This window comes from Phaseolus vulgaris, chromosome 8 (genome assembly GCF_000499845.2).
Source record: "Phaseolus vulgaris cultivar G19833 chromosome 8, P. vulgaris v2.0, whole genome shotgun sequence".
NCBI classification, from domain to species: domain Eukaryota; kingdom Viridiplantae; phylum Streptophyta; class Magnoliopsida; order Fabales; family Fabaceae; genus Phaseolus; species Phaseolus vulgaris.
In genome coordinates this window covers 61,022,353-61,033,971 of record NC_023752.2, presented here as the reverse complement: position 1 = coordinate 61,033,971, position 11,619 = coordinate 61,022,353, and the positions used below count along the sequence as shown (strand labels likewise).

The following is an 11,619-nucleotide window of genomic DNA, read 5'->3' as shown; positions in this document are numbered from 1 at the left end:
TTACTTAATTTTCTCCTTTTTAATTTGTTTCTTGTAAAAAAAATTAAAACTTAATTTCATTAATCACATAACACGTTAACAAAGTTATCAACTCAACAATTATAACATTATTAAAAACATTACATTAATATTTAAGTTAGTATTTTAAGATCAAAAGTAATACTGTGGTTAGAAATAAATAAAAAATAGATGAAACGAATGTATTATAACAGTGTGCGATGTTGAGTGTTTAAAACGTAGAATATAAACAAAATATCTAGTTAATAATAATAATAATAATTTGATAATAAAACCATTACAAAAAAAATTGATTGAATTTTTATTATATCTTCAAAAATATAATTCAAAACATTAGTAAAATAAATCTAATATAATTTTCAACATCAAATTTTATCTGCATAATAATTAAAATCTTAAATAAAATTAATAAACAATAATTTAAAAATAAACATAAAAAATGATAAAATTAAAATATATACTTGTGTGTGTATATATATATATATACTAAATGAAATAATATTTTTTTAAAAATGAAATACATTTTATTTATTTTAACAAAACTATAAACATATTAAATAAAACATTGTAATCTATTTTAATTTAAAAGAAATATAAAAATATTTGTAATTTAAAATAAAAATCGTTATTTTAAAATAAACGTGATAGTGAATTTTATTCGATTTTTTTTTCTTTTTCATAAAATTCATTTTTTTCCTACACTACTAATTTTATTTCTCTTCCATAATATTCACTATTTTCATACATATCTCAACTTTTCATATTTATCTCAACCTTTAAATTTATTTATTTTTGTCCAGTTTATTAAAGGGAAATTCGAGAGTAACACATGAAGGAGGAGGAGGATGTGTGAATCTCATAAAGAGGATAATTAGAGGCATAATTAATTTTGTTACCAGTGAGGCACTTAGTGAATATTTAATGTAAAACACAATTAATTATATATATAAATATATATTAAATATTAAATTATCATTTAGGTTCAATATTATCATAAAATATGTTTTTATTAAACATTTTTATTTAAATAAAAATTATGTAATTATTAAAAACGAAATTGAAACTAAGTGATTCCTTAATAAATATAAACCTGGTTAATCCAGTTTAAGTATAACGATTTTGGTTTTCATAATTCGAATACCGAATCAAAGTGTTAATCTCTATCGGTATAACAATAATTTATAATATTAATATATAATTTATATTATCTTCACTCATTATAGGAATATCTAATATACTTTTTGGAACTATTTTATACTGAAATATAAAAATAAGAAAATATCATTAAAATAAAAAATACTAATCCTTTAGTTAAAATATCAACTCTCGATTTCTTTTTATCAAACAACTACTTAAACTCAACTTTCATTGAGAATGAAAATAGAGTATTATTTAAAAAGTCAACTTAAAAAATATTAAAGAAAATCCCCTTAAAAAGTCAACTGAACCAAAATAGCCGTTCATAGCAATCCTATAAATTTTAAAATATTAAACGTCAGGTTTAATTTCTGACTAATTATTACTTAAAATTATCTATTAATTAGTTGTATATATATAATATATTTTTTAAGCATTATAACAAAAAACCGACGTTGTTTCTTCCCCACTGTCACTAGCTGGATTGTGTAAAAAGACAGTGACGTCAAGAATCCGATCCAATCCCAACCCTCTCTTCAAAACTATTTAAGCAGAATCATTCATATTCATATTCATTCATATTCTTATTGTTTATCTGCGAACACATTCACACAACAACACAATTCCATTTTCTCTCTCTCTCTCTCCCAAAACCCTCGCCAATGGAAACTAAGAAGCTTCAGCTTCGCTTCTCGCTCGGCCGCCAATCCTCCCTCGCGCCGGAGCGCGACGGTGCGGAGGACGTGTCGGAGGCGCTGGATCCGACGGTTCGGTTGATGTATCTGGCCAACGAAGGAGACTTGGTCGGGATTGAGGAGCTGTTGGACGCGGGGAGCGACGTCAATTTCACCGACATTGACGGCCGCACTGCGCTCCACGTCGCCGCCTGCCAAGGCCGCACCGACGTTGTTGACCTGCTGCTACTACGTGGAGCCGACGTTGATCCGCGAGACCGCTGGGGCAGCACCGTAATTTCACTTCCTTCCTCTTTTGTTATTCGTCTTGTACACTCGCTGTCACTGATTTTTGGATTGGATTGGATTGTTTCAGCCGCTAGCTGATGCAATGTACTACAAAAACCACGACGTCGTGAGGCTTTTGGAGAAGCACGGTGCAAAACCTCCGGTCTGTCTCTTCTTTTCCTTTCCTTCTTGTTGTTAGATTTAAAACAGTTTACGTTATTCGTCTGGAGAGTTTAGTTGAGACGCACTTTTTTACTGGAAAAATTATCTTCGGATAGACTTTTAAGATAGTTATTATAAAAGTGAAACATAATTAACATGCATATCTGTCTTGGTGACTGGATAACAATAGAAAAGTTTAAACTGTTCAGTGAAGTCCGAATCCTTAATTAAAAGACAAGAGCATAGTGAGAGAATTTAAATAATGAAAATGTGGACATCGGGTTTTGATAATGGAGATTTTCGCCGGAGAGAATATCAGTGGAAATCCCAGTCTTAAAGGATTCATTCCTCGTCTGAGTATATTTTATTTCAGCTCCAAGGGGTCTTGCAGCCAAGCTTTTTGAAGAGAAATCAGTATATGTTCTGACAGTGTATAAACTCCTAAATACGATTCGGTTGACTTACATTAAAGGTTTATACTGATTTCTTATTGCTTGGCAGCGTAAGTTTTATTATACTGATAACTCCTTTTAGAATAGTTGGTTTATGACATCACATTGCGATGACAAACTTCTTTTTTATTGTAGATAACTCCCATGCATGTGGAGAATGCTCGAGAAGTCCCAGAGTATGAGATTGATCCTTCTGAACTTGATTTTACTAATAGTGTTTGCATAACAAAGGTAAGGTTTCAAGTTTCCTTCTCGCTGCATTTAATTGTGTCTTGTAACTGGATTTATCCTTTTGCCTTTTGACATAATTTCTTAAGTCAATATACCTTAGCTTATTTTGTGTTTCATCATTTATATTGAATATTTTAGGGAACTTTCCGGATTGCTTTATGGCGTGGAACTGAGGTTGCAGTCAAGACACTTGGAGAGGAAGTGTTCACCGATGATGATAAAGTGTGGGTTGGTCTACTTATTCATGTCAATTGGATCATTCAGTTATCACTTTTTAATCTCACCATGGATTTTGTTTGTTGGTGTCTGTTTATCAGAAAGGCATTTCATGATGAGCTTACATTACTTGAGAAAATAAGGCATCCAAATGTAGTTCAGTTTTTGGGTGCTGTAACCCAAAGTACCCCAATGATGATCGTCACAGAATATCTACCCCAGGTTAGTTTTGGTCATACAATGGCCATAAGGAAGGTTTTTTCTCATAAATATTTTGCTCATGGTGTTTATGAACAAATTATATTGATTAGTTGGCTAATGGTTATCTTATATATCAGTGAGCTGAATACAATGTGGTCAGAAATTTATCATTATGGATAGTCTTCCGAAACAAAGTGACAATGTAGTTTCAATTGGACTACTCAAAATCCAATATTATGTAGGAGTGCACAAATAATCAATAATACTTAAGAACTTAATATGATAAAAAATTTACCCTGGGACTGATATTAATTGCGACGTGCATGGGTTATTTGCATTGGCCAGACATGATTTGGCCTCTAAAGTAAGGAGGTGTGTAAAGTGTAGAAGTTGGGGATTATCTACGGTTTATTGAAAGTCAATGTAATACAAGTTGATGATGAATAGATAGTCACTTTCTTACTTTAATTATCTTCTCACTTTAGAGGCACTGAATCCAGTCTGACAAATGTGCTCCTGTTCGGTCTAGAAAGTTAAAAGTATCTACACTGAAAGATCTTATGTAATGATAAGAGATACCTGTTTTGACCTAGTACTGATAACTGTTGATTTAGATTTTCATTTCTCCTTATATGAGATTCTACTTCATGTTAGTGAAACAGTGAAAAAAATGAGATGTGTACATAATTAGGTATCTCCTATACTTATGTACGTACGTGTGGCTAATTATACCATGTATCTTGTATAAATGTAATATCTAACAATTTGGAATGAACTATCATCTCTCCAGGGGGATCTTCATGCCTACATTAAGCGGAAAGGTGCATTAAAACCAGTAACAGCTGTAAAATTTGCACTTGATATTGCTAGGTCAGTCAAGAGCTTTCATATCATGCGTGCATCACCTGCTCTCAGTTGGTTCTTGAGGAAACAAGCTTTCCTGGTTATTTTATTTTTGAAGAGTTCAATATTAAATGAAAAATTTCTCCTATATTAAAAAAATGCATTTGAATATTTGTGATCAGTGCAATACGTTTTATTTTCAGGGGTATGAACTATTTGCACGAACATAAACCAGAAGCCATTATACACCGAGATCTTGAGCCTTCGTATGTTTTATGCTCTCCTACCCTGTCTAGTTGATTTTATTATTCTTCCACCATGTGTATGAAGTGTCATGCATTTTTCAGTAGAAGCATGCATTTTTCATTCATTCCTTGAATGATCGAATTGAAACTGTTTAAAGTTTCTTCATTGTACTTGAGTAAGACAACAGAAATATTTTGCGGGATGATTCTGGGCATCTGAAAGTTGCAGACTTTGGAGTTAGCAAGTTGCTTAAAGTTACTAAAACAGTCAAAGAAGACAGACCTATGACAAGCCTCGATACATCATGTAGGTTTTCTTCTACAGTGGAGTCCTGTAATGTCTATCGTTAATCATGTTCTGCATAAAACCAATATTGTAAACTTGTGTTTATTCTATAAGGAAAAAAGAAATGCCCGTCTACTCAGTGACTAATAAAGATCTAGGGCTCGGTTTTACTAATTTGAATTTATTAATTAATTTATACGTATCGCCATCTCTTTACTTTATAATTCAATTCGTTTTGATCCTATTGTGATTGGTTCTGATTTTCATGGATTCAATTGATGAATTTATTCAACTCTGTAACAGGGCGATATGTTGCACCAGAAGTCTATAGAAATGAGGAATACGACACAAAAGTGGATGTGTTTTCTTTTGCTCTGATATTACAGGAGGTAAAATCATTATCGCTCACCTTTGGATGCAGTCCCCCCCCCCCCCCCCCCCCCCCCTCCTTATTTTAGAGCTTTTTAGTCCTGGAAAATAATGCTTTTATAGGTGTATCATTTGTTGCTGTGCCTCCTATGTTGCTTTCATCATTCAAATTCCTTCAGTGTTGTCACAGCATATTCAATTTTAGATATTTGGTGGTGTCTGTCTTTTACTCTTTCACTTATCAAGTATACTATAGGATGAGTTCATGGACAGCTCAAGCACTCGTGACTCTTGAGAGCTCTGCGTATTTTGGCCCTCAGATCTACCTCAAGATATGTATATAATCGTGACATGCAATGTTTTATTGCATGTTTTATGGTTGATCTAACAGACAAGTTGAGTTCTAGAGATTTGAGCTATCCACGATTGACTTGTAAAAATATAAAAAAAATTATACATTTATATCATGATCATCTTGGTAAGATGCCATGCCTAATAGTTTGCTGTTGTACCAATATGCTTGGTTCTTGTACTTTTTATGTGAATACAAAATATTCATTTTCTCCAACTGTTTTACTGATAAACTTCAGAATACAGTTATTTTATTTGTGGATCATGGGCAATTTGTAATCTAGAATATAAATGACAGCGAACAGTGGGTTCTTATGTAGACATGCAATGTTTTATTGCATGTTTTATGGTTGATCTAACAGACAAGTTAAGTTCTAGAGATTTGAGCTATCCACGATTGACTTGTAAAAATATAAAAAAAATTATACATTTATATCATGATCATCTTGGTAAGATGCCATGCCTAATAGTTTTCTGTTGTACCAATATGCTTGGTTCTTGTACTTTTTATGTGAATACAAAATATTCATTTTCTCCAACTGTTTTACTGATAAACTTCAGAATACAGTTATTTTATTTGTGGATCATGGGCAATTTGTAATCTAGAATATAAATGACTGCGAACAGTGGGTTCTTATGTAGAGATGCCCAGCAAAATACTGACCAGAACTTCTGTGGTTTTCTGTTCCTGTAGATGATTGAAGGTTGTCCACCGTTCTATGCAAAGCCAGAAAACGAAGTTCCAAAAGCGTATGTTGAAAATGAGCGGCCACCATTTAGTGCATTGCCAAAGCTTTATGCTCATGGACTAAAACAGTGAGAATTTTAAATACATTTTATTGGCAGCAGATTTGAATGTTTAGTTTCAAAACCTACCAAAAGTAGGAGAATAAAGGAATAAGTTTTTTACATTCAGGAAATCTGATTTGTCCATAGGTTAATTGAGGAATGCTGGGATGAAAAACCACACAGAAGACCAACATTTAGGCAAATAATTGGTAGATTGGAAGAAATCAACAACCATCTTATTCAAAAGAGGCGCTGGAAGGTATCCCTTTTTCGTGCAAACATTTATTTGATCAGTTTTAGACCTAGTTGTGGTAGTATAATTTTGACATGATAGTAACTTTTGACACTAAAACTTATCAGAATGTGAGGAAGTTCAGCTTCAAAGACTTTTCCTGTATCATTGGATATTAGCAATGAGCATCTGTGATTTAGTAGCCAGTATGGTATGGGCACCATTAAAAATGATTGATGTCAATATTGTGGCTAGGTTTTAATTTATTCCTCTGCATTTACCATTAATCCCCTTAAAGAAGAGTGGAGAATGGAGAGTAAGATCATGGATTCAAATTGTACATTTATTAATATCACCTTTTCAATAGTTTATACTAACGTTATTTTGCTAGAGAGTGAAATATGCATTGAATAGGATATTTCCTTCAAAAGAATAAATTAGGAAACATGTTCAATACAAATGAGGTCTTTAAGCGGAGTTTGAGAACAACCAAGTTAAGCAAAAAAATAAAGGAAACTATGAAATGTTTAAAACCTGCCCAAAAAGATGACTAATAGTATTTGGCTGATCCTTTTCCTATTTTTCCATCCCGAGGAATACCCATTCTGTAGAATTTATTTTTGGTTCATAATCTTTTGGAGATGGTTTCCATCGTATGATTCCAATAGTCCACGGTCTTTTCTTGGGCTTCATGCAGCATTCATAATCAAAAAAGATAAATAGTATGCATTTCTTAACTGCTGTCTGACTGTTTTTTACCCATCTGGCTAGTGGAATGCCCTTGTCAAAAGTGTGGATATTGTTCGATATGGTTATTTCTGATTCTTTATTTTACAAGGTTTGATATTTTCTTTGTTATGATAATACAGATTGGAGCTCCTGGATGCATCCGGCACCTGGAGGCCCTATTTAGGGGTAATCGCACAAGTCCAAGTAGCCGATCATCTCGCTCCACGGCCAGATAAATATTTCCAATCCACAACCAACTATTATTTTCATCACACTTTCAACAAAAAAACAAAATCATATACTTGCATTGCATCCATTTCATATGGCCTTTTGTAAATAACTTGCTCTCCACGTCTGGTTGAATAAAAATGAAGAATGCGACATGTCCTTCTGTAATTTTGTCCAAAGTTATTCTTTCTATCTTGTACACAACAATAAATTGTTGCAATGATTTGGCCAACTCCTACAACGATTGTAAGGGATACAAGTGGTTGGAGGATACAAGTTCTGATAAAGTCCAATAGAAGCAAAAACTTTTGTTAGATTGATGTTAGGTGCAAGAACCTTCAACTCTCAAAGTAGCAAGCATGATGTATGGTTTACTATAGAAGCTTGACATTGTTAATATTAATTTTTTTTTATAAATACTAGATGTGTGTTATTTAAATGCATGTAGTTCCCTGCATATTTAAAACATGTTTATATATATTTACGTTACTTTATTTTGTTAGACCTTGAGGTGTTCAATTTTTATGTTGTTTCACTTTCCTTACTTGTAGTAGTCTAGTATAATTAAATATGTAAATATTAGTTTCCATTAATATTTAGATGTTTTTTAAACACTGATATTTAATTGATTATATATATATAAATAACTGAGACCAAGTAGACTTGTAATTGAACATTTATAAACATTGAATTAGGATTCAAAATGTATATTTACAAATATTTATACAATTGAGTATGAGATTTCATCACTTTATTTTAAACTACATTCATTCGATATATTTATACTTTTTTTCATTTATTTTGTTCTATCCAGAGCTTGAAATTGTTTGCAAAAAAGAATTAAAGTTGGGATTACGTATATCATAAGTGAGTGAGAGATTGATAATCACTCTTAAGAAAATGTATTGAATTGACAACTTATTTAAGATTTGGCAACGTAAAATACCCTAAACCTGAAAAGACGAACAAGTTGATATCCAAAACACAGTATCTGAATTAAGGGTGTGTTTTGATTGGGGGAATTTGAGAGATGAGATTTGAAATGATTTGAGAGGAAAGTGAGGTAGTTTGGATTGAGACATGTTAGAGTATATTTCTAAAGAAAGTTTATTGAAATTTGTAATTTAAGTGATATTGTGAAAGATTTTTAAATTTTTTTAAAATGTATTAAATATAAGTTTACAAATTTGATAATTAATAATTTTTTAAAAATTATAAAATAATTTAATATAAAAGAATTTAGAAATATATATTAGAATTAAAATAAATTTAAATAAAAAATAATATTAAATTTAATAAAAATACGTATTAATAATTAAAATTAATATTTTATTTATTATTTATTTTATTATAATATACAAATTAATATTAATAATTAACAAAAAAAATTATAAATGTAATATATATATTAAGATATAATTTACATATATAATCAGTATGTAATTTATTAATTTTTTAAAATAAAAATAAAATATAAATTCACCTTTCTCCCCAAATCTCTTCATGAAGGAAGAAAGAGTTTTAAACCAAAAAAATTGTATCATTTTTCATGTTTTTATGCTTTTATTTTTTTTTTCCAACTTTCTTACATCTAGAAACAAACAGTCCTAAAGAACTTTCTCTCCAAATTAGCAAAATAAATTTGGGAGACAAAGTAAGATTAGTTCTAGAAAGCAAGTGAATTTGAAATACAAAGGATAACATTTAAAATATAAAACCCTTTTGAAGGAAGTGAATTTGAAAAGTGTAAACCAACCACAAATTAATAAAGAAAAAAACTCAGTATGCATCACTCTCATTTAACCTGTAATTGGACAAAGAAAAGAAACATACACCAATACAATTAAATATATTTTATTTAATATAAAAATAAAAAGTCAAAGTTTCTTCTCTATTTTTATTTTTAAATTCAATAAATTATAAATTTTTTTCTTAAGTACTTGAAAGAAGTTATTTATATTCTATCCTAATACTATTATGTTAATTCTTTAAAGTTATCCCGTAGTGTTTTTAGATTACTGTGTTCATTACCTTATTTTCTATCATAACAACTTATATATTTTCTATGGTGATATATTTTGTTAATACAAAAAGTAAAAAAACTTAATACACGTAATTTTTTAATATTTTATATATTTCAACTTTACACACACCTGAAAAGTAATATTTGTCAGAGTTAACGTGAGATATACTCGAGCCAAAAACTATTTAATTCAAAGAAGAAGAAAAACTATAGTTACTAAAAATAACTTTACTTAAGGCACAAACTATTGAATTTAAAGATGTGACCTTTTAAGTCAAGAATCATCCCCACACTATGCATTTATAAGTTTTAAAAAAAAACTTAAATTATATATAAAATTACATGTCTTAGTATCAGAAGGAGGTTATTACAATTAAATTTTAATAAATACATAATTAAATAATATTATTTTTGAAGTGAACAGAAAAGAAAAAGTTTGGACAGAAATATTAGAAGACATAATATACCAAGATTTATTTTTAACTACCCTTCCTTTTTTTTGTCTCCACTTGTAATAGTTGGAAGAAACTTTGTTGAATAGAAAGGACATTGATTCTGTTCCTTGTCTTTCGGGCACATTTTCTTCCTAGTTTTGATGAAGACTTTTTCTCCAAAGGATCAAAACACAAACATTCTCTCTTTCTCTTTCTCTTTCTCAGCCCAGACAAATTTCCATTCCAATCCCAACTCCATCACCAATTCAGCTTCACATTGCCGTCAAACCATGTCCATACTCATGACAACTACTTTATCTTCCCTATTGAATTTTGATATATTGCGTTGAATTATTCGACCAATATGCCATTGCTTCTCCAAAGGGTCATCTACAGTTCCGTTCATTCCCCGCACAGCAATCCAAGGTGAGGAGGGACCACGTATGAAATCAGATACCACCATGAAGAATTTGCTTTCTTTCTTTTGAGGCAGAAAATGGGGGTCTAAAAGTTTATTCCTTTTCAAAAATTGTGAGAAGATGACGCATTTCCATCGTTCTTTAAGATCACAATCAGTAACCACAGAGCATCCTCTGCCTAGCAAAGTTGCACAAAGCACCGTGACATGTTTCTACCAAGCCAATGTGACGGGCTATTGGAGGAATGTATCCGTGTTGTGGTGCAAAAATCTGATGAACCATTCCTTGCACGTCACGGTTGATAGCGTAGGAGGTGAGGTGCAATATAGTTGCAAGATTGACGTGAAGCCTTGGCACTTTTGGAGCAAAAAAGGGTACAAAACCATTGAGGTTGATGGCAACCAGATTGATCTGTATTGGGATCTCCGGTCGGCTAAATTCTCCGGCTCACCGGAGCCGTGCAGCGACTTCTACGTAGCCTTGGTGTCTGATGAAGAGGTTGTGTTGTTGTTGGGAGACTACAAGAAGAAGGCTTACAAGAGAACAAAATCTAGACCTGCCCTTGTTGATGCTATGTTGTTGGTGAAGAAAGAAAACGTGTTTGCCAAGAAAAGCTTCTCAACGAAGGCCCGGTTTGATGAGAATAGAAAAGATAGTGAGATTGTTGTTGAGAGCTCAACTGGGGGTCCTAATGACCCTGAGATGTGGGTTATCATAGATGGGATTGTGTTGATCAATGTGAAGAACTTGCAGTGGAAGTTCAGGGGGAACCAAACTGTGATGGTTAACAAGCAACCTGTGCAAGTGTTTTGGGATGTGCATGATTGGTTGTTTAGTGGATCTGGTTCAGGGCCTGGCCTTTTCATCTTCAAGCCAGGTCCTCCAGAACCCGAGAGTGAGAAAGAAGGAAGTGTGATGGAGGGTTGTGAGAGTGATGATGATGGCAGTGTTGGATATTATTCAACTATGAATATTGCTGCCATTGAGTTCTGTCTGGTTCTCTATGCCTACAAAATTGAGTAATAGAGAAGAGATAGTTGAGGGCAAAGAGTAGCAAGGTTGTAAAGTTAGTTGTATTTTTGTGGTGGATCTATTACCTCTACTGTGAAGCCAATGTTGCTTATGCAAACTAATTGGTAGATCTGGTTATTTGAATCAGAATAGTGATTCATATTTGCAGGATTTTTTTTGAAGAGAATATCTATTTTAATGATGTAGTGCAATGAGGGATAGATGAATTCTTATAATAACCCAAGTTTTGATTATATCAATGTGACTCCATTATTCTCTTT

The 11,619-nt window shown here is 31.8% G+C and overlaps 2 protein-coding genes across 3 annotated transcripts; both read left to right on the top strand.

Annotated features, from left to right (window-relative positions):
• Nucleotides 1–1,595: 1,595 nt before the first annotated feature.
• Nucleotides 1,596–7,953, top strand: LOC137823777 (serine/threonine-protein kinase 12-like). 2 transcript variants are annotated; one of them, XR_011083161.1, is made up of 12 exons: nucleotides 1,596–2,123; nucleotides 2,206–2,280; nucleotides 2,867–2,962; nucleotides 3,101–3,186; nucleotides 3,280–3,400; nucleotides 4,170–4,249; nucleotides 4,426–4,488; nucleotides 4,656–4,774; nucleotides 5,057–5,142; nucleotides 6,168–6,289; nucleotides 6,390–6,521; nucleotides 7,364–7,953. XR_011083161.1 is itself a non-coding variant. In XM_068629043.1 (12 exons), the coding sequence occupies exons 1-12, from the start codon at nucleotides 1,818–1,820 to the stop codon at nucleotides 7,457–7,459; spliced, it is 1,362 nt and encodes a 453-aa protein (XP_068485144.1). In that variant the 5' UTR covers nucleotides 1,596–1,817; the 3' UTR covers nucleotides 7,460–7,953. The 2 variants fall into 2 exon arrangements, 1 of the variants encoding a protein (XP_068485144.1); XM_068629043.1 differs by having other exon boundaries at nucleotides 6,410–6,521.
• A 1,779-nt stretch (nucleotides 7,954–9,732) lies between these two features.
• LOC137823778 (uncharacterized) lies at nucleotides 9,733–11,592 on the top strand. Its single transcript, XM_068629044.1, has one exon. It carries the CDS (start codon nucleotides 10,448–10,450, stop codon nucleotides 11,348–11,350), a length of 903 nt encoding a protein of 300 aa, XP_068485145.1. The 5' UTR covers nucleotides 9,733–10,447; the 3' UTR covers nucleotides 11,351–11,592.
• The last annotated feature ends 27 nt before the right edge of the window (nucleotides 11,593–11,619 follow it).